The sequence below is a fragment of the Camellia sinensis genome, chromosome 4 (genome assembly GCF_055761805.1).
Source record: "Camellia sinensis isolate YWXY chromosome 4, ASM5576180v1, whole genome shotgun sequence".
In the NCBI taxonomy this organism is placed as follows: Eukaryota; Viridiplantae; Streptophyta; class Magnoliopsida; order Ericales; family Theaceae; genus Camellia; species Camellia sinensis.
Window position 1 is genome coordinate 190,910,971 of NC_138964.1, and position 27,986 is coordinate 190,938,956.

At 35.2% G+C, this 27,986-nt stretch overlaps 1 protein-coding gene across 3 annotated transcripts; it reads right to left on the reverse strand.

Moving 5' to 3' along the window:
- Nucleotides 1-4,123: 4,123 nt before the first annotated feature.
- On the reverse strand, nt 4,124-13,210 carry LOC114262382 (DNA topoisomerase 1-like). 3 transcript variants are annotated; one of them, XM_082867213.1, is made up of 7 exons: nt 12,983-13,210; nt 11,597-11,679; nt 11,022-11,147; nt 10,569-10,649; nt 10,220-10,310; nt 9,998-10,131; nt 4,124-4,430 (listed from the first exon to the last, which is right to left on the reverse strand). In XM_082867213.1, exons 2-7 carry the CDS (start codon nt 11,627-11,629, stop codon nt 4,386-4,388), a joined length of 510 nt encoding a protein of 169 aa, XP_082723339.1. In that variant the 5' UTR covers nt 11,630-11,679; nt 12,983-13,210; the 3' UTR covers nt 4,124-4,385. The 3 variants fall into 3 exon arrangements, with proteins under 3 accessions (XP_082723339.1, XP_082723340.1, XP_082723338.1); XM_082867212.1 differs by having other exon boundaries at nt 4,126-4,430; nt 12,987-13,210; XM_082867214.1 differs by lacking the exons at nt 11,597-11,679; nt 12,983-13,210 and adding an exon at nt 11,266-11,550 and having other exon boundaries at nt 4,125-4,430.
- Nucleotides 13,211-27,986: the final 14,776 nt, after the last annotated feature.

The following is a 27,986-nucleotide window of genomic DNA, read 5'->3' on the forward strand; positions in this document are numbered from 1 at the left end:
TAGTAAATGTAGAACACCATGAACCAATGCATTTTTTCTAAACAAGTTTGTTATTGAATAATTAATTTCTAAAGATTCATTTATTAAAGAAGGGTTGAAAAATTATGTCACTGTTACTTCTAGCCCTTAATCGACTCTTATTTCTTGAGGACATTAAATGTAGCCAAGAAGCAACATCACCAAAAATAGTGATAGCAAAAAGGAGAAATGGTTTGAGGTTCGAAACACTGACATTGCAAAGAGTTGAAGATCATTTGGGTTCGGCAACTGTGGTCGCCAATCGGCTGCCAGCGGTGGTGCCAGTGACCCATGATTAATGGCATGAGTCTTAACATTTGAATTAAAAATTTAATCAAAATTAAATATTGAAATTATAGATTAAACATTTACCATCAGTGGAATAATATGTTACATCGCAGGCGACAACAGTCCATATAATCACCCAAAATGGTGAATAGTTTCAAAACATCAATTAATGAAAAAATATAAATGATGGGAATTGTAACTTTGCAATCCCAGGAAGATACACCACATAATCATCCTATGCTAAAAAAGCACTTCATATGAAGAAAAGTAGACACAGCAAGAAGTTGCTCTAGTTACACGATATTGTACTATTTTGATCAGCTAGTAGAGCTACCTACGAAGAAAAGAAATTATGAGCAATATGTTAAATTACACAAATAGAAATCTTGTTCAATATAATATGACCAAGAGATAAACAAAAGTTTGACAGCACATACAGAACTTTACAGATATAACAGCCACCAATGCTTGATGGTAATGAGTGCATTAAGATGGATTGAAGATTCAATGCCCTGCATTTTTTAGTGTATGCAGTTGGTCATGGTTCTTTGCTAACTTTTTGGTTAGTGTAGATCAAACCAAAGAAGCTAGAATAAATATCATAGTAAAAAAGAACAATTAGAATGATCAGCTATAAAAGTAATCACCCAAACAGGAGATGAAAGTTGCAACTAAAGGTTTCAAAACACTAATTACTAAAAAAATATAACACCACATAATCATCCAATCACTAATCATCCAAATCCAAGGTCAAGTAACCAAAGGTTTGAAAATCCTGATCAAAATTCTATTCAGTGTCTGCATCATCCATAATTTATTGCATAAACTAATTTCAATTATCAAGTCTACACAGCAAGACAAACGTAAAAGCATCAATTAACCAACAACAATTTTCAAAGCAGCCAAAATTAGTAACTAAATATGAAAAACATCAGGATAATATAACCAAAATTTTCATACAAATAAACCTAAAATCCAAAATTTTAAACACCGAAAAAGAAAAAGAAAAAAAAACCCGAATAGTTCAAAAGAAATAGATACACTATGTGATATGCACCTAACAATTTTGTGGAGTATGAGACGCGTAAAAAGTTTGAATCCAAAATTTGAGATAAATATCCACATTTTTTAAGGTAAAATATAAATAAATAAAATTTAAAAATGAATGAAAATAGATAAAAAGAAAAAAAATTTAACCATAATACCAATTCCTCATAAAATCCATCTTGAACCCAAGGCAACAGTGCAAAACTTCTAGAAGGATTAACAAATGTGCATGCCATGGTTGGATTTAAGTAAGTTATGATACCTCTTTTATGATCTTGCGCTAAGAATGTACATCATATGAAGAAAACTTGACACAGTAAAAAAACTGCTCCAGTGACACGATATCCTACAATTTCGATCTGCTAGTAGAGCTACCCACGAAGAAAAGGCATTATGAGCAATAAGTTGAATTGCACAAATAGAAATCTTGTTCAATATAATATGACCACGAGACAAACAAAAGTTTGACAGCACATACAGAACTTTCCAGATATAACACCCAGCAATGCTTGATGGTCAGGGGTGCATTAAGATGGATTGAGATTCAATGCCCTGCATTTTGTAGTGTATGCAGTTGGTCATGGTTCTTTGCTAACTTTTTTTTTTTTTTTCTACGATATCCTGTGGGAACTTCTCTTTGGTAAAGGCACCGTCAAACATAAAGAGAAACCAATATGTGTCAAATATATTCCAAAGCACAAATTAGAAAAAAATAAGTTTGTATCATCCCAATATGTTTTACTCAAGAAACTCAAAATGAGAGAGAGAACATAAATTTTCAAAGCATGATTTTTCCTCAATATAGAAAAAAAATATATATACAAATACAAATACACAAAAAAAATCCTAAAATTTACAATAGTTACAATACGGAAATTCATTAAAATATATATATATATATATATATATATTAAACAATCAAAAGCCAAGCAAACCAAAAAAATCAAATTGAAAACTGAAGATAAGAAAACAGTAGAATTCTACTTTCAGCTTTGACTGATAAAAAAAAATTAATAACAGATATTCAATAAGGGTTAGGGTTTTGAAATCAAAGCACCAATGGCACATTTAGATGAAGCTTAGAGTTAGCAACAAACTTGAACTACGGAAAAGAGTTCTCGGAAAAATTCAATTCGACTGGAAGGGAAGGGAAAAGACGATGACTAGGTCTTTGCTCACAAACCCATGGTGGAGACGTCCAGAGAGTGAGAGCTTGTGAAGAAGATGTCGATATGGCTGAAGCCCGGATCGCCGACGAGGCTGGTGGTCCTCGGAAGCTTCGGCAATGGCGGAAGAGAAGAGGGAAGAGAAGAGGGAGGAGAAGAGCCAACAAGAGGGCCAAACACAACTAATTCAATTTTGTTCCCCTTGTAACCAGCTAGACCGGTTGCCTTAAATTATTTAAATAATTTAATTATGACCTAGTTATGAGGTAATATAGTATAAATAAATAACTAAATATAATTAAGTTATAAATTAATATGATAGTAGTTATGACTAATATGGTGTTGGTTATGACATAAAACCATACAAGTTCATAACTAAATGTGTGGTACATCTAAATGTACCATAGCATCACCCGACTTTTCCATCCAGTCCTTTGAGTTGTTCAAATCAGGAAAAACCCATATACCCAATTTTGACAATAAGAAAAAGTGACTCATGTTCATGTGAGAATTAACCATTTAAGTACGCAATAAGAAATATTATTAAAAAAGTATAAGCATTTGTATAGAAATAATTATGACTGAAACACATCAAGTTCAAGCAAAACAAACTTTCTCAGTATTATTCAAAGTCTCAATCAATTAGGTGCGTTGGGGCTTCATAAATATTGTGCACGACATGTTTAGCAGACATAGTGGGTGTTTGGGAAGGAATACGGATCTTCGGCCGCACAAGCCTGTTGCCATCTCTGTGGCACCCCCCAAAACGACGTCGTTTTGGGGGCAATTTCATTTTTTTTTTAAAAAAAAAAGCAGAACAGAACCAGAGGAAAAACCAGAGGAGGAGGAGAAGAAAGAAGGAAGAAAGGAGAAGAAGAGGAGAGAAGAAGGAAGGCAGATCCAAGCAAACCACCGTCGACTAGGCTGATGTCATAGAAGTCTTGTTCGGCGCCAAGGGTGATTTCGGCTAGGATGGCGGGAGGGGAGCCGCCGAGGCCGTTGCAGAAGAGGGCGCCGCCGCAGTCGCCTGTGGCGCAGTGGCCTCGGAAGGTGGCGAGGTCGAAGGAGCAGCCGTGGCGGCCCCAGATCCGGCCGGACCAAGCGAACAGAGTCTCCGAACAGAGATTCCTCCATCTTGGGGTGGACCATGGAGAGGAATTTCTTGGAGCAGAACTTGCCGAAATGGCAAGTGGGTAAGATTCCGAGGAGCTCGATTGGGTCCATGGCTTTTATGTCTCATTACTGGGTGAAGCACTCGCGGCAGAACTGGTCCGAGTAGAGAAGAGAGGAGAGGCTACTGTCCATGTAGAAGGTCTCGTGGTCGAATTCTTGGAAGATTTTGCGCTTCATTTGGGTTTGTGTAAAGAGTTAGGGTGGGTTTGATTTTGGCCCCCCTCCATCCTCTCTCTCTTCTTCCCCTCTGGTTCTGTTCTGCTTTTTTTTTTTAAATTGAAATTTCCCCCAAAACGACGTTAACTGTCACGACCCGAACCCGCCCCCATGGGTTAAGGACGTAACCGGCCAGTAATCCTGAGATTACCTACGGCCTCAAACCAAAATAGACATAAGCCAACAGAGTAAAGAGGCCAAACGGAAGCAATAATCAAAAACTTTGTCCATAGAGCCGTGCTTATATGCACTTCAAAACAAACCAAACTCATATACGTTAATAACCCACGTCAAAAGTACAGTACCATAAAATTCCTTACAAACAGGATCATCTAACTAAGTCAACCCATGACAGACTATTTATAGATATACATAAAGTCCTTGCCGGCAAGACAAAATATAATTACATAGCAAAAAGGCAAAGATAGGTCTCAAGAGTGAGACGCAAGGCTGACTTCCTCAAAACTCGTATTTTTCCTAGCAGACTTCATTGGGGCTGGGTTTGGACTTCCCTTGGCTCACCTACAAACACATGAATGAGCGTGAGCGATAGCCCAGTGAATAATATCAAATACAGAAGTCATATAAACAATATGTAGAACAACATACTCCAAACGGCCTTGGGCCCAATTCAAATTCCTACTTAACATATGTACATTTATACAAAGTTTAGATCAAGTGACTGTAGTTCTAAACATATTGGCCTTTGGCCCATTCTGATTTCCATCTACGTCAAAATGGCCTTCGGCCCATTCATTTATGTCAAAACGGCCTTCGGCCCATTCATTCTTGTCAAAACGGCCTTCGGCCCATTCAGTCCTGTCAAAACGGCCTTCGGCCCGTTTATTTATATCAAAACGGCCTTTGGCCTATTCATCTGTGTCAAAACGGCCTTCGGCCCACTCATTCATGTCAAAACAGCCTTCGGCCCGTTCATTCATGTCAAAACGGCCTTCGGCCCGTTCATTCTTGTCAAAACGGCCTTCGGCCCGTTCATTTATATCAAAACAGCCTTTGGCCCATTATCTTTATCAAAACGACCTCTGGTCCATTCATTTATTCGTATCAGGCTTTTGTCCACGATCCCAATTAGCAAATTCATAAGGCTTATAAGGGAATAACAAGTCGACATTCACAAGCTTTTAAATATTGATATTACTCACAGTGATTGGCTTGTGGATTTGCCCTGGAGCTTGACCCTACACATTTCATGAACACAAAAAGGGTCACTAACAGTTCAACCCGTTCTTTGTTTCACACGTTCCTCACTAGGCTTTATTCATATCTTATTAATTCATTTTCAATGCTTAACATATGCCTAAGAGTGCTTACAAGTGAAAGAGAACGGAAAACAGAACTCAGAATGCAAAAACAGAATTTCAGAAAACAGGGTCCCCGCTCGAGCGGACCCCTGGGGCCTGCAAAAGTACTGGATATAGGAAATTTAAGCTCGAGCGTTAAATCTGGCGCTCGAGCGGAAGGCCCCTTTACATGGCTCCCCGCTCGAGCGCGAACTTACCCGCTCAAGCGGAAGCCATGCCTGCAAAAAGTTCTGGATGTCTCATTTTTACGCTCGAGCGTGACCTCGGACGCTCGAGCGGAAGTCCATCCTACGTAGCTCCCCGCTCGAGCGTGGACTTCTCCGCTCGAGCGGACATCAAGGGCTGCAGAAAATACTGGGAGCACGTATTTCTCGCTCGAGCGGCCGTTACCCCGCTCGAGCGGACATCAAAATCTGGAAATTCCAGATTGAGCTCTTGAGCTCCAATTCGAAATCTCAGCCTCAATACTAGCATGCAATGGCTCAAATCTCAAATATAATCATACTAACGTGGTACCAATGCAAGATTATAACATTATGGAGTTCAATTTCTTGATTTATCTGCATGCATGTCTCACAGCATGTCAAACTCAACATCAACATAACAAACTCATGCATTCAAGCTCATGTCTTCTCAAAATGTACATGCATGTAATGAATTAGCCACATCCTCAACTTAGATGGCACAAATGATGATTATAACATGAGCTTCAATTAAAATTGTACATGGATTATACAAAACATGCAAATTCAAGGTACTTTCTTACATGCATGCACATAATGGCCTTCAATTCAACCAAACCACTTCAATTTCCTCATAATCAAACTAAATCATGTTCTTGACCATTATTTCAACTTGAATTCACAAAATTACAACTTAATATTCATGAATTCACTTACCTAGAGGCTTGATTCTCCCAATCTTTGGTCAAAACTTGAATAATTTTCAAGGCTCCCAAGCTTTGAGCTAAGTTTGCTCAATTCTCTTCTCTCCTCCTCTCTACAGCCGGCTCTCTCTTCCTCTCAACAGTCTAACTCAAATTTTTGAGTTCATAAGGGCTAGAGAAGAGTGTAATGTTATCATATAACAAGGCCCACTAACCTAATATTTCAATATAAAATATTTGGGCACTAATTCATCGATTAAATCGATTTAATCTGGCCCGAATTAACTTTTTTTTTTCAATTAAATTTTACCGTAGGCTCTAAAAATTACGCTAATCACAAAGGCGTAATCAATTTCGGGTTTTGTAGCCGACAAGGCCCCCAATTTAATTTCCAAAACAGATTATTCAGACAGGTATTCCTACGGTGAACAGATAAGACTTCAAAATCACAAACATTCACATAATGGCACATAAAATCATGCTAAACACATAATCATATTCAAATTAAGGACCAATTGGCATATTACGGAACAGGGGTATCACATTAACGCATGAAAATCTGAGTTTTTTTTAGACGGCACTGTTTTGCCGTCGCTAAAAGGGTTATTTGCGACGGTAAAAATACCGTCGCTAAAGGGTTATTTGAGACAACACCTGATGCCGTCGCTAAAGTACTATTGGCGACGAAAAATAACACCGTTGCTAAAGGTCTTCATTTTCAACCAATTCCCCTATCTTTTGCAATAGCATTACTGCCGTCGCAAAAAACCCTGGTTCTATTTTCTTTTTAAGACGGTGTGTGTGGTGCCGTCTCAAAAAAAAAAAAAATTGTAATAAAATTATTAAAAATATTAAAATAACCTGTATTAAATGAAAAATAACTATAAAAAAAACCCGATAATTATATAATAATATAAAAAGTCCAATATATAAATAAAAATTCATCCATAATTAAAATATTTTTCCATTCATAACAATACATTAGCAAAATTATCCCATTATATAATGTTGCATAATACATACATAATGTTGTTCACAAATCTAAATAACGTAAATAAAAAACAAAAGTTTTCGTCATGATTCTTCCGTGGGTTACAAAAATAAAAGTTGGTCATAATCTCTACACGCCTGCATTCCACAAGAAGCAAACTGCTACTTAGGAAATATCTGAAAATAACAAAATAAAAATAATTAATAAAAATATAATTATGTTAATATTTTAATTACAGAAAAACATAAAAATTAACTACTATATAATTACAAAAATAGTCTAGTAAATAATTTTGGCTAAACAGAAATCCGGCCCTAACTCCCAAATCGGAAACCCGATTGGAGTCCCGTCTTCTCCCACAAGTTTATCGTGCCTAGGCGGTCGTGTGTGCCAAGTTTCGTGCTAAACCGACGTCATTTGGTGATTTTGGAGGATCAATACCTCGAATTCAAGTTTCTTAAGAAATTAGTTTGCCTAGACCGAAATCCGACTCTAACTCCCAAACCGGGAACCCGATTGGAGTCCCGTCTTCTCCCACAAGTCTCTCATGCCTAGGTGGTCGTGTGTGCCAAGTTTCATGCTAAATCGACGCCGTTTGGTGATTTTGGGGCGTCAACTCCCCGAATTCAAGTTTCTTAAGGAACTAGTTTGCCTAGACCGAAATCCGACTCTAACTCCCAAACCGGGAACCCAATTCGATCCCGTCTTCTCTCACAAGTCTCTCGTGCCTAGGCGGTCGTGCATGCCAAGTTTCGTGTTAAATCGACGTCGTTTGGTGATTTTGGGGCGTTAACACCTCAAATTCAAGTTTCTTAAGGAACTAGTTTGCCTAAAGTAAAATCCGGCTCTAACTCCCAATCTGGGAACCCGATTCGAGTCCCATCTTCTCCCACAACTCTCTTGCGACTAGGCTGTCTTGTGTGCCAAGTTTCGTGCTAAACCGACGCCGTTTGGTGATTTTGGGGCGTCAACACCTCGAATTCAAGTTTCTTAAGGAACTAGTTTGTCTAGACCAAAATCCGGCTCTAACTCCCAAATCGGGAACCCAATTGGAGTCTCGTCTTCTCCCACAAGTCTCTCATGCCTAGGCGGTCGTGTGTGTCAAGTTTCGTGCTAAACTGACGCCGTTTGGTGATTTTGGGGCGTCAACACCTCGAATTCAAGTTTCTTAAGGAACTAGTTTGCCTAGACCGAAATCCAGCTATAACTCCTAAACCGGGAATCCGATTAAAGTCCTGTCTTCTCCTACAAGTCTCTCGTACCTAGGCAGTTGCGTGTGCCAAGTTTCGTGTTAAACCGATGCCGTTTGGTGATTTTGGGAGGTCAACACCTCGAATTCAAGTTTTGTAAGGAACTAGTTTGCCTAGACCGAAATTTGGCTCTAACTCCCAAACCGGGAACCCAATTGGAGTTCCGTCTTCTCCCACAAGTCTCTCGTTCCTAGGCGGTCATGTGTGCCAAGTTTTGTACTAAACCGGCGCCGTTTGGTGACTTTTGAGGGTTAACACCTCGAATTCAAGTTTCTTAAAGAACTAGTTTGCCTAGACTGAAATATGGCTCTAACTCCCAAACCGGGAACCCGATTAGAGCCCCGTCTTCTCCCACAAGTTTCTCGTGCCTCGGTGGTCGTGTGTGCCAAGTTTCATGCCAATCTAACGTCGTTTGGTGATTTTGGGGCGTCAACACCTCGAATTCAAGTTTCTTAAGGAACTAGTTTGCCTAGACTGAAATACGGCTCTAACTCCCAAACCGGGAACCCGATTGGAGTCTAGTCTTCTCCCACAAGTCTTTCGTGCTTAGGCGGTCGTGTGTGCCAAGTTTCGTGCCAATCCGACGCCGTTTGGTAATTTTGAGGCGTCAACACCTCGAATTCAAGTTTCTTAAGGAATTAGTTTGCCTAAAGTGAAATCCGGCTCTAACTCCCAATCCGGGAACCCGATTTGAGTCCCGTCTTCTTCCACAAGTCTCTTGGCTTAAAATGAAAGAATGCAAAGATACATTTTAGCTTAGAATGTAAAGATACATTTTATACCTGATCTTCTGGTGGTGGTGTGTTTGTTTGGTATTAATTCAAACAAAAAAATGTTTGAATTAATACCCTTTCTTGCTAATGCCAACAGAAAAACAAATGCCAAAATTTTTTTAAATCGCAAAGATAAAACATTTATCTTTTTAAATCGCAAAGATAAAACATGTTTTTTAAATAAATAAATCCCCTCAATATAAAACTTTTTTTAAATCGCAAAGATAAACATGTTTTTTTATAAATAAATAAAAAATAATAAATCACGTGCTCACTACAACTGCTTAAGTTATGTTATTCATTGCATAGACTACTCCATGTTTCAGACTACTATATCTACAAACCATATATAGCCTTCATCATCATGAAGTATAATCAACAAAAATGTAAATTGGTTTAACCATGACGTCATATTACCACCATGTCCTATTGTTGGTCAAATAATTGAGATTAAAGTTTGGTAAGTTGAGTGGAGTTATCTGGCCAATGCATATCAAGTTCACTACTGTCAAATGACAGCAATTATTTGTTAAAAACCATTTCTACTTTCAATAATGTCAAATGACAACAACTATTTGTTATATTTCAAAATCTTATTTCCAATATGTTTTGTTAGATAGCCTACATTTATTAATTTTTTATTACTTCACCCTAGTACCACCTTTCAAATAAGCACCAGTACAACTATTTGGCCGGGTCCTATGTTCCCATGTGTACCAAAAGTTGATGGTCAGACAATCCAAACACCAACACAAACACCAACACAAACACTCCCATGTGTACCAAAAGTTTGGTTAACATAGTAAATTCATATTCACAGGAAAAATACTAACTTCAAGGTGTGAAAAATCCCAGCTTGCCTCTTACCATCTCATCCAAAGTTATAGATGCATTATATTTACGGAAAACCTTTGTTGTGAGACCAGTCATGAGTTCCTTCAGATGAGCATTCAGTTTATTGGTATCCAGCTTGTCAAAAAGATCATTGCCGCCATTTTTTCCTGTAGAAAAATAAGGTCATGTGAGCATGTCTTTATCATGAAATGCAGAAAGAGATATTTTGATACAAAAGGCCACGCATCCACTAACCAGTTCGGAACTGCTGAATTGCCTTGAACACAGGAAGTTCAACTTCAACCTCATTTTGGTATCTAATTGAATCTTTAACAAGGAAGTCAAACTAGAAAACCAGAAAAGATATTGATTTGTTATTAATTGCAGTTGACGAAAAACCTTTGTATTGTTACATGTTTCTAATAGGTTCAAAATATTCCAGAAACTGATTCCAGTTTCACATCATGCAGTCCCCTTTTTAGTCATTTAAAACTTCAAAATCTCAATATAATAACCCACCAAACTCACAAACATTATTATAACCAAATCCAATTGTAAGTTAAGGCTTAAAACCTTGCTATCTGAGACATAAATGCCATTATACCTTCAGAATATTTGGAGACATTGGTTCTACATTTTCTACTTTCAATGTGCAGCAACCAACGGTATCAGCTTCATCATCATCCTGCAAGATCGAAACAATTATAAGAATAAAGGCTCCAAAACTTGTTTCGTCTTTTTTGTTATGTTTCTATTTACTTTCTGAGCAAGATCGTAGAGGACTCATCATATATACATAATACATGTGTTTATACATTAATGCATGCATCTATATAAAGTAAATAAAACACTATTAGCATCTGTAAGATGATCTGCATCACTATGTTTCCTTTATAGAGAAGGTTGTCCACCCCATCTAACAGAGTCTTAACCAATTACCTATTGTCAGATTCTCAACCATGCTTCTACATTGGAAGGAAAAAGAAAGAGGATGTTCCATGAACAAGAGAGTAAAAGATAAACATAAACATGATGAAAACAATTACATACACCGTACCTTCTCATTGGCTGCCCTGAGAGCTAGTTTATCAATAAGATACGTGGCAACTGCTATTTGCCGCCTTCTGATATCCTTACTGGCAAAATCTTTAGTATAAGCTGCTCTGATGCCTTGTATGTAGTCCTATAATCAAACAACAAATTATAGTTATAGCTAAGGGACAGGAAGTTACTACTACATTGTCTAACACAAATAGAAATGGCATTCATCAGATGTGTAGGTAAAATTTTATGTAAAGTACCTTCAACATCCTTGATTTCTCATATAAACTATATGAAATTGGATGCCTCTATTTGTCCTAACAATCCATAGCTGAAAACACAAAGCAGAATTTGCTAATTGTCTAATAGAAAAACACAAAGGTAGGCACTGGTGTTGGAGCCTAAAACACTGTTTGAAATACTCATCCTGAGCTAAGATAGTTACTTTGTAATGCCCACTGATTCTCCACGTGAGTTAATTTTCCAAATAGTCAAGTAATCAAGTAATTAAGTCTATCAGAGCCCGGACAAAAAAAAAAAAAAAAAAAAAAAAAAAAAAGTGGGATAAGGTTTAGAAGGAACCATTTTTACTTGAGGCTCACCTGGACATTCCAATGTAAGCATATCACGAAAAAGGAATCTTTTGTTATCCCTTTGTACAACTAAGTTGCAACCTTGTCACATCAACAACTTCAGATATTAGAATCACAGAAATATATTTCCATATATTAACTGAAATATATCATTAATTTCACAAACTTACTATGAAAATTTGAAGACCACAACATTAATCAAAGATGAGGTGACTGTAGGACATCAATGTATATTAATTGCAGTGGAGGACACTCAAGGTTATCAAAATAATCCACAACATATTTCCAACGTTTATTGTTTTTGAGATCTTAATTGAAACATTTATTATTTAATAGGAATGCTGGCAATTTTTTCTTGGTGTCACACACTCAAGCGCACACAACTTAATGCATTATAATTGAAGAACTTTGATATAAAATGAAAATAAGTTTCATATCAACAGAAGCTACAGATACACCAAAAGTTTTACTCAACTAGTCAGCTACACTAGAGATTAGCAATTACAAAAGTGGAAAGATCAGTACCAAAGTGAAAAATGCTAAAAAGATTAAATATCTACATATTGCCAAGTTTTTAGGTTTCACTCTGATAGTGCTAGTCGAAGTGTAGATGAACCATTTTACCATATAGCAGATGGAGAGCAGCATTATCCTATTCAACTATAAGATTATAAGAATCCCACAAGATATGCCAATACGATTAAAAGCCCAAGTCAGCTTAATCCTGGATGTAACAGTTTGAAACAAGTGCAGGGGCAGAGTTATCCATATAAACTATAAACACATACACAAATATTTGCAATCAGTGAAGCATCTGTCCATAAGTTTCCTTTATTGCGAAACATATAATAGAGTGCCTAATGGAATTTCGACATCACTAATCTCACAGAATTAAGATCGTTGATCATTTTGCTTGTATACATATGATCCATTGACCACCAAAGTACCATTAAAATAACAAAATATATTATCTAAAATCAATTGTCCTCTCCATTTTTCTAATGGCATATCTCTTACTGTCCGGTCTCTAAATCCAACAGTTCACCAACATCAGTGTGAGATAATCATACAAATCCTAACCCAAATATTCCCTAGCTCATCCTTGCCTCAAAAAGTCTCCAGATGAGGCATTATTGAAAAAAAAAATTCCCAACAACCAACTTCAACATCATCAACTCCAATAAGAACCCCACACGACTAACCATAGTGACCAAAAAAAGAGCAGACATCAAAATCAGATATTACTTATATAGAAAAAAAAATGGAGTAATCAGATATTACAGTTTTGAATCATAGCAATGAGAGAAACGCACCTGATCACTATACAAGATGAGTGACCAAAATAAATTACTGTAGGCTTCCAAAAGAGAGAGAGAGAGCATACGTACTAACTGAGCTCAGAGAGAGAGATCGTAACATGCCGTCGCCGCACCACCACTAGCGGTCGTCGCTTATCGAGAGAGATATCGTCGGTGAACACTCACCGTCGTCGCTGTGATCGTCGATGAACTCGAACACCGCTAGCTATCACTGTCGTCACTCGTCGAGAGACGGAGAGAGATTGTCGTCGAACTCGTCTCTGGGGATTTAGGGATTTTAGGGATTTAGGGATTTGGGGGGTTTTGAGGGAGAATGGTGTTAGGGATTTAGGGGGTTTTGAGGGAGAATGGTGTTAGGGATTTGGGGGGTTTTGAGGGAGAAAGGTGTTAGGGATTTTTGGGACTTTAGGGAATTTGATCGAGCGCCATTTCGGCTGAAGGAGGGAGATGAAATTTCTGACTATTTGCGATGGCATGGAAAAACCGTCACAAATGATCAAATCCATTTATAAAATGACACCGTTTTATTAAGGGTTTTTTTTTTACGACAGAGCATTCCCGTCACAAATGTCCACTATTTGCGACGGTAAATTTCACCTGTCTCAAAAAAATATTTTTTGTGACGGTACACAGTGCCGCCACTAATACTTCCGTATCTAAGTGACTTTTTGTTATGTGCTTATTAGCGATGGGCAAACTGCCGTCACAGAAAACAGTATTTGAAACGGCTTCATATGCCGTCACAAAAGACCACTTTTTGCGACAGTATACACGCCGTCGCAAAAAGTTCCATGTTATTTGCCCACTTTCTTGTAGTGGTTGTAGGATATTATTAGAGAAATTTTTTTTTGTGTTTGGAAAGATAGTTGGGTTTTTTTTTAGTTGGATGTGATATTTGTGAGAGAAAAAATGAAATGATTATGGGGTTTGATGTGATATTTTGTTTAGATTTATTTTTTTTTGATTTTGTAACCAATTTGTCTTTTAATGAAAAAAATCAAAAAAAACAAAAAATGAAGTTTCCAAACACCACTATGTAAATATACAAATAAATCATCTAAAATGACACCACTCATGAAAATTGAGTGAACAACATCTAATCGTACTTTTGGGATTTTATGAGATTGCACCATTTCACTCTCTGTTTTTTTTAACCCGTCATATTGCATTTCTTTGTAGAACCCAAAATAAAAATCATGCCAAAAAAAAAAAAAATGAGGCCACTCAACTCTCGGAAGACATATCCAAGAGTAGGGATTAATAATTCTAAAATTAGAATTTTAATTTGAACTTTAGTGATGTGACATAGAAAAAAAAACAAAACAAAACAAAATAAATATAAATATAAGCATCACATCACATAGTGAGTCTCCTAGAGTTTCAAAATTAGAGTTCTCAATTATTTTTGTATATCCACACATGCCTGGACCTTTGGATAATGTAAATAAACTATCATGTTTGGCAAGTGGATTTTTGGTTGGTTTTTTTAGCTAAAATTTATAAAAAGATAAAATAGGCTAAAATAGTCAATAAGACAAAATGTCACATCAAATCCATAATCATTTTACTTTTTCTCTCATAAACATTACATCTAATTACAAAAAAAAAAAAAAAAATCCAACCATCTTCTTAAATATAAAAATTCTAGCCTATTAAAATAGCTAAAACTTCAAAATATTTATGATTATAACGGATTTTGATTTTGGTTTTAACTTGAATTGGATACTTTGATGGCTATACTAGAAATGTATCAACGTGCTCTATCTTCATTTATTTATTTTTCTAAATTAATGATTGAAGACTGAAGAGTGATCTTTTAAACATAAACTTGACACGCAGACCTGGCCATAGAGTTAAATAAAGATGTTCACTTGACAGTGAGGAAATCTACAGGAGGTCCGCATTTGAATATGAGAAATATGGGATTAGTTGTGCTACACAAATGTAAATTATAGTATTTCTAGTGCATATATATAGGGATGGCAATCTGAACCCGAATCGACGGGGACCCACCCCCCAACCCCGAATTGAGCGGTTATTCCCCAAAAAATACCCCCGACAGACCGGGGATGGTATTAAAAAATTAATCCCCGATGATATTCGGTCCGGGAATAGGGACACATGTCCAAGCCCCGGATCCAGCCCCGCCCCGGTTAGCCACGATGTAAAATTACCATTATGTCCCTGGGTATATATATGTGTGTGTTTGTTTAGGGTTTGACAAATTTACACACTCTCATCAGTCTCTCACTCACTCACACACACAACAACGGCGTTGCTCATCTTGTCTCTTGCTCGCCGCTGCTCCTCTTCTCTCTCGTTCCCTGCTGCTCTCTTTAGGGTTTGGTCTCCCTCACTCTCTTTCTCTCACGGCCGATCATCCCTCACCGCCGCTGCTGTTTAGGTTTCGCCTCCCTCTCTCTCTCTCACACACGACGGGACTGCTGCTCTCCCTGCTTCCTCATCGACGATCCTCCTTCACCGCCAATCCTCCCTCACCTCGCCGCCGATTTTGAAAGGCTCTCTCTCTTGGGATTTTGATCTAAGGTTTACATACATACATACATGCATATATATATATATATATATTGATCTAAGGATTTCATATTCACTGTTTCGATTCGACCTCTGTTTTTTTTTCACTCTAAATTTATTTATCATATATATATATATATATATATGTCAAAACAGTGGGATGAACATATATCTATTAAGATCTGTGATCTGTTTATTATTGATCTGTGATCTGTGAACATCTATCTGTGATCTGTGAACATCTATCTATGAAGATGGATTGATCGTAATTTTTTTGTTTATAGATTTTTTAATAAAAAGAAAAAAACACAAATCTGACTAGCTACTGTAAGTCAGGGAATTTGCGGTGTCGGGATACCCAATCCCCGATCGGGGCCAGCGGAGGGGGGGTCAATGGGCTCCCCGTCGGGATCGGGAGCGGGAACAGAGAATTTCTCACTGTCGGGGATTGGGGACGGGGAGTATAGTCCCCGGCCCCAGCCCGCCCCGTTGCTATTCTTATATGTATAGTGGTGACAATCCATTGGAAAATGAGATTGTAAACTTAGAGACCAGGGAAAGCTTTGAGTAACTCACTTAGAGACCAATTAAAATTTGTTATTGAAAATTGAAACAAGTAGTTTAGGAAAAGCTACTGAAGATTAAAGTTGGTTTTGTTGATTGTTGTTTATGTTGGTTGTTGATTTACTTGATAAATTGCTAATGAAACATTTTTTTTTTTTTGCATAAATTTATGTTTGGACTTTCTAAATTATAAATGGTGAACTTCAAAATACTTATGATTATAACGGATTTTGATTTTGGTTTTAATTTCATCTCTATAAAATTGAAGTTAGTTAGGAAAGAGAAGAATTCAAATTTGGACAATTGTTGTACTCTGATTTTAATACTTTTCATTTTGCTAGGGATGATTTCAATTTTATCATTTTAATGTGATTGTTAAAATACATTATTGATGAGTCTCAAATTATATAACTAAACATTTTCTGGTTGAAGACAGTTATGGACAATATCACTATTGTCAGTCAAGTTTTTTTTGTTTTTGTTTTTTTTTTTTCCCTCCATATAAATTTAAGCACCTCTCTTATAATGTAAGGCCTATTTATTTATTTATTTTAAACTTATCATATCTAATTTTTTTCTAATAAATATTTTTTTCCTTATACTTTATAGGTGGATAGAGACTTACATCGAACCGTAATATCAAGAAAGAAATGATTTTTTTTTCTTATTTATGTATATAAAGTTTTTGTATATAGATTCAATTTCTTCAAGAAAGAAATGTTAATATTGTTGTTCGCAATGAGCATGACCTTAATATTATTCGCATTCATGGGTCTGCTTTTAAGACAAAATGGTTGGGATTACAATTATATTAAACTGATAATTCATAATTGACAATTTATTAAATAGTGTTGGGATTACAATTATATTATAATCCCAACATTATTTACAAGGCACAGACATACACTAATAGTCAATAAGATAAAACGTCACATCAAATCCATAATCATTTTATTTTTTCTCTCATAAACATTACATCTAATTACAAAAAAAATCCAATCATCTTTTTAGGCTTCGTTTGGGAAGTAGGTTGGCTTTTTGACTTTTTTGGCTATGTTAGCCAGGCCTAAAAAGCTTGGTTTGGAAAGGACTTTTTGGCTTTTTTGATTTTTTTTGTGAGAGAAGAGTGTAATGATTATGGGTTAAATGTAATGTTTTGCTTGTTGTGACTAAAATGGCCTATTTTTGTCTTTTGTGGCTAAAATAGCCAAAAAAACCTACAAAACCACTTCACAAACGGTGCCTAAAATATAAAAATTTTAGCTTACTAAAATAATCAAAACTAAAATAACTTACTAAAATAGTCGACTTTTTAAACGAGACCATGTGTTTATCTATTTATCTATATATATAAATTTATATGCAGGCAAAATACGAATAATAATTATTTTTTGTCAATGGAATGGGTCTTTACTTTAAACTCCGCTGGGGTTGTTAACAACTCTACTAATTCCAAGCCCGGATTAAGTAGGAGTGTTGTGTTAGGTAGCCGACAACCAACACGTAAAAAAGTCTCTCGGATCCCTTATGACAATGAATCCTACTTTGAATTGTTTAAATGCTAGGTTGTTCCCCTTAAGTGACACGTTGAGCCTGCATCTGGGTGTTTCGAAAAGTGAGCAAGGGGCGCCGCATCTACGTCTGGGTACGGTGAAAAATGGGCAAAGGTTCCAGCGTTTTTCTGGATGAGCGCAGGGAAAGAAGCTAGTCCAAGAAACTAAGTAGACGGGTGAGACAGCTAGGGAAATTAAGGATACCGATTTTAAACTGTATTATAGTGGTAAGGATAGATGCAGGAATGTGATAGGAATCATAGTAGCCAAGGGTCTTGTGAAGAATGTATTGGCGGTCATTGGGAAAGGGGATAGGATTATGTTAGTTAAACTAATTATTAGAGGGAATATAGTGAATGTTATTATTGCATACACCCCTCAAGTAGGATTAGATGATCAGATTAAGAGGGATTTTTGGGAGCAAATGGATGAGATCTTACAAGAGATACCTGTAGGAGAGAACTTGGCTATAGGTAGAGATTTTAATGGCCATGTAGGCGTAGGCAAACTAGGCTATGAAATAGTGCATGGTAGATGCGATTTTGGTGACAAAAATGAGGCTGGAGAGAGTATTTTAGATTTTGCGTTGGCTTCTGACCTGATGGTAGCCAATACTATGTATAAGAAGAGGGAGGAGCATTTGATAACCTTAAGAGTGGGTCAGTTAAGAGTCAAATAGATTACTTCTTAGTGAGAAAAGTGGACCGCCTAAAATGCAATGATTGTAAGGTGATTCCTAGAGAGAGCATGGCCTCTCAACATAGGATTTTGGTACTAGATTTATGTTTTAGAAGGCAATACCAAGCTAGGAAGGATGGTGGGTGTCGTAGGACGAGATGGTGGGACCTAAAAGGGGATAAACTAGAAATATTTAAGAATATAATCGATAAGGAAGGTACTTGGGACTTGGAATATGATGCTAACACTATGTGGAACTCAATGGCCAATTTTATAAGGAGAATTTCAAGAGAAGTGCTTGGAGAGTCAAAAAGAACGGGACTCGGCTTTAGGAAAACTTGGTGGTGAAGGGACGAGGTTTAAGCGATAGTTAAGGAAAAAAAAAAGTGTTTTAAAAAGTGACAGAATGATAGAACTAAGGAAAACCTTAAGAGTTATAGGCTGGCTAAAAAGAGGTCAAGAATGTAGTGAAAGAGGCTAAGTTGAAAGCTTATGATGACCTATATACTAGACTAGATAGTAAGGATGAAGAGAAAAGGGTATACAAACTTACTAAGATACGGGAGTGGAAAACAAAAGATTTTAATCAAGTTAAGTGCATCAAGAGTGAGGATTATAAGGTATTGGTGAAGGATTAAAAGATTAAGGAAAGATAGAAGAACTATTTTGAGAAACTATTAAATGAGGAACATGGAGGTACAACAATAGGGGAAGAAATAGTCAGTAATACGATAAACCAAGATTATAGGTTCTATCGCAAGATTAGGAACTTTGAAGTGGAGATTATACTTAAGAAGATGAAATCAATAAGGCTTTAGGACCCGATAATATCCCTATTAAAGCTTAGAAGTGTTTAGGTAAAAAAGGGGTTGTTTGGTTGACTAGGTTGTTTAGCAAAATTTTGTTGACTAAGAATATGGCAGATGAGTGGAGGAAGAGTATTTTTGTGCCGATCTATAAGAATAAAGGTGATGTCCAGAATTGCAACAACCATAGAGGAATCAAACTAATGTGTCATATAATGAAAGTGTGGGAAAGGGTGATGGAACGCCGATTGCGAGATATAATAGAGGCGTCAGAGAATCAATTTGGGTTTATGCCTAGCAGGTCAATAATGGATGCGATCTATCTTTTGAGGAGAGTAATAGAAAAGTATAGAGAAAAGAAAAAATATTTTCATATGGTGTTTATCGACCTTGAGAAAGCATATGATAGAGTGTTCCGGGATATAATATGGTGGGTGTTAGAGAAGAAAAGGATGACAAAAGATTACATTGATGTGATTATGGATATATATCAAGGGGTGGTGACTACTATTAGATCGCATGTTGGAGAGACAAATGAATTCCCTATCACTGTAGGGTTACACTAAGGATCTATCTTAAGTCCTTATCTTTTTGCTTTAGTTATGGATGAGTTGACGAAAAATATTCAGGATGATGTGCCATGGTGTATGCTTTTTGCAGACGATATCGTGCTAGTGGATGAGACTAGAGAAGGAGTTAACATAAAGTTAGAGATTTGGAGAAAAGCTTTTGAATCTAAAGGATTCTGAATAAGCAAAACTAAAATAGAGTACAAGGAGTATAAATTTAGTAATAGTAACAATGAAAGCGGAGGAGAAGTGAAGATTGAGAATCAAGAACGGCCTGAGAGTGAACATTTTCGTTATTTAGGTTCAATTATCACAACAGCGGGAGAGATATATGCGAATGTGGCCTATAGGATTAAGGTGGGATGGTGTAAGTGGAGAAGTGCGTCTGGGGTACTGTGCGATAAATGAATACCCACTAGACTAAAAGGTAAGTTTTATAGAACAGCTATTAGACTAGTGATGTTGTATGGAACGGTGTGTTGAGCAACCAAGAAACAACATGTAGATAAGATGAGTGTGGCCGAGATGAGGATGCTAAGGTGGATGTGTGGCAAGACTAGATAAAACAGAATTAGGAATGAGTGTATTTGATAATGGATAGAAGTAGCACCGATAAAAGATAAGTTTAGAGAGAATCAATTGTGATGGTTTGATCATTTTTAATGGAGACCAACAGAAGCAGTAGTGAAGAGATGCGATGTTGTAACGGTAGATGGAAGTGTTAGGGGACGGGATAGACTTAGATTAACGTTGACTAGCGTTGTAACTAGAGATATGGATCTACTTAATTTAACTAACGAAATGGCCTTTGATTGGGCCGCGTGGATAAAAATAATTCATGTAGCTGACCCGATTTGATGGGAATTAAGGTTTGGTTTGGGTTTTCACTTTAATCGTCATTATGTTTGGAATAGGTCTATAATTTTGAACGGATGTGTGGAAGAAAGATTAAGATGATATGTGTATAAGGATATGAGTTAAAAGTATGATTAAAATATTTGGTGTGTAGAATAAAAATAATAATTAATAAATATATATGATAAAAAATAATATGCACAAAAATAAATAAATGTATAGAAATAAACAGTGTGTTTGGTTTTGTGTTTTGAAATAAATTTTAAAAAAAAATTTAAGGAGAGAGTTTAGAAATTTTTTTGGTTTGTTTGGCTGTATATTTTGAAAATAGTTTTGGAGTTTTGAAATTTGTGATGATTTGATATTTTGTTGTAGTTGACTAAATGTGTGTAAGAAAAAAAATAATTGAAAATGAGAGAGGATAGAAAAAAGCTAATTGATTGATGTGTAGAAAAGATAAAATAATTTTGAATTTTTTTTTAAATTTAAACCAAATAAAATTTTAAAAATTTTCTTAAAATTATATCTTAAAATACAAACTACACAAGCGCAAAATTTTCCCATCATTGACCCTAATCTTTTGCCCTGGTTCATCACCTAATGGAAATTTTGAATCAGCCCTGCTACAGAGCTCGAAAGCCCCGACTTGAATTTGGCTCGAATTTGAGAAGGAAGAAGGAGGAAGAGGAAGAAGAAGAAGAAGGAGGAGAAGCAGAACTGTAGGGCCCATCAAAATCGGGCTGGAGGCAGAGGCGGAGGCGGGCTGCGATGCGATGATTGGCCGACGAGCTGCGATGAGCGACGAGCTGCGACGATCGGCCAACAAGCAACGAGCTGCGACGACTCTCTCTCGCCTCTCGCCTCTGTTTCTCTTCTCCTGTGTTCAAAACGAAGAAGAAGAAGAAAATAAAGAAAAGAAAGAAAAAAAAAATTGAAACCCAAAACGACGTCGTTTTGGGTTTCGAGCCGAATTCGAGCCACTGATTTCGGACCCTCAAACATTTTTCATTTTGAATTTAGTGGTCCATCATTGATGTGCTATAAAGGATTTTTTCAAAGGATGTCTGAGGATCCGTACCAATTTATTAATGGCAATGTTATCTATCAAAAACAAAAGGCCTTGTTTGGTTTGTTTTTTAGAAAAAATTTTAAGAAAAATTCTCTACAAATAAATTTTTAAGAGTAATCAAATCAAACAAATTTTTTCAAAAAAAATCTCAAAATTTTGTTTGGTTACCTACTTTCCAAAATCACTCTCTCTCTCATACACATTAAATCAATCACTTTTTTTAAAACTCTCTTTCCAAAACAATTTTCCAAAACTATTTCTGAAAAAAGGCAAACCAAACAAGTTTTCGTACTTTTTATCTAAAAAATTACTCTACAAACATAGACCAAACACACCCAAAAATGTTTTGGAACTTTTTTTTAATTTTTTTTTTTTTTGAGTTTCGTGATTCGTGGCCTTGTTTGGAGTACCTTAAAAAAATTAAAAAGTCAAGAAGTCAGTATCCCATTTAAGTCACATCATCTTATTTAAGTCACATTACCTCTCTATCACATCACTTTAAACCCAATCCATATTTCATAAAAAGTCAAAAAGTGCACTTATTTAGATCATTCCAAACCACCCCATCTTGACTCTTGATGTGTATGTGGGGTTCACTAACATATGTGTGAGTCTTACATTATGAGTGGTTGAGATGAGAGTAAGAGTTGTGAGAGTCATGTATGTGTAAGGGTCTCTATTACAATTACTATAAAAAATACTAATACAACAATGCTAGAGACCTCTAAAAACGCACCTCTAAACACACCTCTAATGAGGTGGAAAAGAGAAAAAAATAAAATAAAAAAAATAATCAAGACACATCACTAGTGGTACCTCTAAATTAGAGGTCCCAAGCATTTTTCATACTAATACAAAATAAAATATTTGAACATTTTTTAAATAACTTTGGATTATCAAAAACGTTACAATACTATCTTTTTTCGGTTGGGAAGTTAAGTTTAGGTTTTTTTTGGCTAGTTTAGTCACAAAAAATAAAATAAACTTTTTAATTCAATAAGACAAAATATCACATCTAACTCATAATTATTACATTTTTTCTTTTATAAAAAAAATCAAAAAAGTCAAAAATCCTTCCCAAACAAAATTTTTTAACTGCAGGCTAAAATGGTTAAAAAATCTAAAAAGTCAAAAAACCAACTCGCTTTCTAAACGAATCCTATAATATATAAAAAAATTAAGAACTAAACTTTTCGTTACCAAGAAAAAAAAAAAAAAAAAAAATTGTTACAAACACCATTAGGAGATCAATCACCGTCATCATAATATTTGACACTAAAAACTTGTCCTTTAAAAAAATTATATTGACAAACTTATAAAAATATTGTTAATAAAATTTTGACACTAAAAACTTGTCCTTTAAAAAAATCATATTGACAAACTTATAAAAATATTGTTAATAAATTCACTTTTATGACAATAATTTTATATCAAAAAAATAATAATTCATTAACTAAATATCTAATTTCGTTGTCAAAAAATAATAATAATATTTTTATGACAAATAAGATATTTCATTTTTAAAAGTTGATTTTATTCTTAATTTTTTATTTCTAAAAATTTAATTTATTGTAGTGATTTATTTATCCCTCCCTCGTTAGCAAGCAAATAATGTATAAAAATGTTAGAGACTCCAAAAATTCTACCAAAATTTTTACCAAATGTCTTACATGGTTGTAGGACCCACATGGGACCCACATTGTGTGGGTCCCACACCCATGTGAGATATTTGGTAAAACTTTTGATAGAATATTTGGGGTCTCTAACATTACTCAATAATGTATTTTCCAAGAAATATAGGCATTAACTTCAGTTGTTGTGAATTAATGATAAGAGGGGAAATGTTGTCAATTAATTATTGTGCAGCCTACAAATATCCCATCTTTGAATTTTTTTATTTATTTTTATTTTTTTTATTTTTGGGACAGAATATCCCATCTTTGATTGGTTTGTTGCGAACCTCAATCTACTTGTGCACGGACGGATACCGTATCACTATTGTGACATAGAGGAGAAATTATTTAATATTCTTAAAGCATATTTATATAGTATTTGGTCAAGGGATTTAATGAAAAATTTAAAAAGAAAATAAAAAATGTAGGTAAAATATGAATAAAATATGTATATATTTCACCTAATTTTACATGTCTTTTCATTTTTCTTTTCTTTTTCCAAATCTCTCTTTAAATTTCTCAACCAAGTACAGTGTGATGTTCTAAAGTAATAATTATTAGTTTAACTTATGTGACTCACCATTTTTGTATTAGAATTATAAGAGACAAATGATAATGAATTTAACATGTAAATAGAAAAAAGCAATATTTTATAAATATTGAACAATATCCCGATTGTGAGGTTCTTTTTATAATTGTCATGGTTTCTAGTAAATCAAAATCTTGAAAAATAAATCATTATGATTAGTTGAGCTAAAAAGACATCCTATCATGGATTTGAGATCAATTTTTATTTGAGAGATTAAATTTGATGAGATTATGAATATGATATATTCGTTTGTGTACTAATATGATTGTTGGGTTGTGAGTTACGATGCGTGATATAATTAAATAACGGATTATTAGTATGGTGATTTAAAATTAGATGTAACATAAACTATGTTAGTTTGTGTACTAATATGATTGTTGGGTTGTGAGTTCCAATGCCCATGAAATTTGCTAATGTCACCCTTTTGAGGGGATTCAATATGGCCCCACTTTCTTCCTTCCACCAATGTATTAAAAAAATTGGAGATGAGTTCTCCTATGTTGAAAATTTCAGCTAAATAGGGTTGTTGGGCTTGAATGTGCCTACCTCGATGCTCACTTTAATGATTTAGTAAGTTGATCTTGTAAGGTTGGTTGAATTGGATTAAGCTTATCATGAATTATGTTACTAAGGTCAATTCCTCTATGTTATGGAACGCGGAAACAGTCCGTGAGTTTCATTTCAAGAAGGGACTCCGTCAAGGAGATCTTTTATCCCCGTATCTTTTTGTTCTTTGTATGGAAAGGTTGTCTAATTTGATCACTTTGAAAGTTAGTAGTGGGGATTGGAAGGGTACAAAGGCTTCTGCTAGGGGACTTGTTATTTCACATTTATTTTTTGCAGATGATCTTCTTCTCTTTGCCAAGGCTGACTCTAGGAATTGTGATACTATCATGGATGTTTTAAATCAATTCAGCGATTGCTCAGGTTTGAAAATTAACCTCGCTAAGTCAAAGTTGTTCATTTCTCCTAATGTGCCTATCTCCAAGACAAGGAGTTTAAGTAGCAATTGTGGTATACCCCTCACTCATGATTGGGGTAAGTACCTTGGTATACCACTACTTCATAACAGAGTGAACAGAGCACACTTTCTTCCATTTTTGAAAAACTCCATAATAGGTTGACTGGTTGGAAAGCGAATATGTTATCTATTGCAAGAAGGGCTACCCTCATTAATTCGGTTACCTTTGCCCTGTTGGCATATATGATGCAAACTATGGACTTACTTGTGAAAGTGTAAGGACATGGATAGACTGAACAGGAATTTTTTATGAGGTGATGTGGGCACCTCCAAAAAGATTCATTTAGTTGGCATTCGGAAAACCAAGGATAATAACATTGCTTTACTCTCTAAACTTGGTTGGAAACTTCTCAACGGGGGAGTCCTGTTTATGGGCTAAAGTTCTTCAAGATAAATACCTTCATAAGGACTCCCTGCTCAATTATTCCAGTAAGAGAAGGGCTTTCTTCACCTGGAGGGGTGTTCTTAAAACCCGTGACATTAACGTCAAGGGTAACAAATGGTGTATTGGTAATGGTTCTAACGCATCCATATGGTATGATTGGTGGTGTGGGGAGTGCAGTTTAGTCTCCTTATTTCCAAATTCTCACCCCATTAGCTCGGAGAAGGTGGATACTCTCTTGGATGAGGAGGGTAGATGGGATGTGGGTGTTATATCTGTTAAATTGCCTAGGAAAGCTTGGGATCTTGTTTTGAAGGTTCAGCTTCCTAGGTTTGTAACTTACCCAGATATGCCACATTGGAAGGGCTCGAGAAGTGGTCCTTTCACTACTGCTTCGGCCTATGAGTTGGTGATTGATCAGGGAGTTGATTTTGGGAATTGGCTTTGGTTATGGAAATTGAAAATCCCATGAAAACTCAAAGGCTTTGTTTGGTTGGCACTGCATCAGAAGTTGTTAACCAACAACCTAAGAGTTACTAGAGGAATATCAAATTCTGCTATATGTAATAATTGTAGTGAACAGGTTGAAGACTTAAACCATATTTTTAGAAACTGTCCTAGAGCAAGAACTATTTGGATTGGTTTGAATTGTGATACTTGGTTGTTTAATTGCAGGAATTTGACATTTAAAATCTGGGTGGAGTCCACTTTAAAATCTAAATCTCATTCTTTTATCGAGCCTACTTTTTTTTGTTACTTCATTATGGCAGATTTGGAAAAATAAGAACCTTAAGATTTTTGAAAATGTTGAATTGCCTTGGCAGCATAGTATCTACATTATAGATTGATATGCAACTGATATTAAAGATGCTTTTAATATGTCTATTGTGAACAATTTGGTTGATGAGCTAATTAGTTGGTCCCTTCCTCCTCCAGGTAAATTGAAGATGAACATAGATGGACGCTCAAAGGGAGATCCAGGTGACGGTGGCTTTGGGGCGCTAATCCGGGACGAGAAAGGCATCTGGCTTTGTGGGCATTTCGGTAACCTCACAAATTGTACTTGCATTGAAGCGGACATCTGGGCTCTATACAGGGATTTGACGATAGCTTTCGAAAAAGGCTATAAGGATCTTAGCATCGAGAGAGACTCCTAATATGCTATTGATATGCTAGGGAAACATTGAGATTACTTCCCCACTGAGAAGTCTAGTGGAGGATTCCAAGTTTCTCATCCAAAGATGTGGGTTTTCGATTCAACATGTCAAGAAGGAGGGCAACAAGAGTGCTGATAGACTTGCAAAAATGGGGGCTAATCAAAATGAGATGCTGGTTGTTATGGATGACCCTCCGGAAGAAATTCGAGGTCAACTAGTGGTAGATATGGTTGGTCAGAGTTATCTCAGACTTCGCTCTAGGGGCTCTTAGCTTTTCTTTTTCTTTGTTTTCTGTTTGGTTGTTTTGTATTTCCTTTTCCGATGTACGAAAAAAAAAGAAAGAATAAATTATCTATATAAAAAATTAATATAATTAAATATTGATAATTATATAATCATATATGTTTGTCTTTAAAAAATTAACAATAATTATAATTTCAAAAATAAATCGTCTATTTTTATTTTATTTTTAAAAGAGAAATGTGACTTGATCTGAATTATTATAATTTTTTGTAAAAATGCTCTATACAAAATAAAAAATTTAGATTACTTTTTTTTTATCGTAATTTAGATTACTTAGATAGGCTCTGAAATGAGCCCATTTAGACTCAACAAGACCTCCCCAGTTAGGTCAACTAGACAGAATTCAATCCCTAAAAAAATATTATCAAAAGGAAAGACACATTCTAAAAGTGAAAAATGTTCTGCTAATTTACTATTATGTAAGAAGTGTACAACTTATTTGGTATCAACACTTTGTCACAAGTTTTCTGTTTTCAAAATTGTCTTCATGTTATTGTTTGTCCTTATTTACCTGCCAAAGTACACTTTTTTTTTATTTAACTATTTCAAATTTAATAAGTGTCATAATTTACCACTTGTGTTAATTTAGGTCAAGTTTGGCAATTTAAAAATAAATTATCTTTTTATTTTTTTATTTTTTTATCACATCACCTTTTTATTTTTCTGTACATTTTTTCGTAAAAAAATAAAAAATACACTTATTTAGGTCATTCCAAACAACCCCTTAGTCTCTTTGTAATTCTAATTTTGTCAATTTTATTCTTAAATTTTTCATATGAGTAAATTACATTGGCCAACTTTGAGATTTAGAAAAAAATATAATAAGCTCTACAAGTTTAACCTAATTACATCAATCTCACTTTTAGGGCTATTTTAGGAAGATGGTTAAAAGCTATCTTTCAGCTTTTAACCTATTTTCAGTTACCTCATGTCTCACATTTTTTACACATTTTTAAAAAAAAAATTACAAAAGCTAAAAAGTCAGCTTTTAACAATTTTTCTAAAACAACCCTTAATGAGGCTAAAATGACTAGAATTACTGTAGTTGCTTTGTATATACCGGAATAAATAAGAGTAAATTATACATATAAAATAGATAACAATATTATTATTTTTAATCATACGGTCAAGAAATTAATGATGAAAAAGGGGTTACACTAAAATTTTGTTCAAGTTTGCTTTAATTATGTCAAATTTGTGGGGTTTAATATATATTTCCTAAGTCTTAAAGGAGGTTAGTATAATTTTTTACTTTTATTGTGTTAATTTAGTGCAAGTGATAATGTCTTTTAGAAATTAAACTAAAATTAAGGAA

Bases quoted from the DNA above. Each gene is read 5' to 3' on its own strand.
- LOC114262382 (XM_082867212.1), bottom strand. From the start codon at position 13,017: ATGTTACGATCTCTCTCTCTGAGCTCAGTTA. The intron at 11,680-12,986 runs GTACGTATGCTC...TGATGTGACAAG, and splicing joins TCTCTCTCTGAGCTCAGTTA to GTTGCAACTTAGTTGTACAA. The intron at 11,148-11,596 runs GTAAAAATGGTT...GTTTGATTATAG, and splicing joins AATGTCCAGGTGAGCCTCAA to GACTACATACAAGGCATCAG.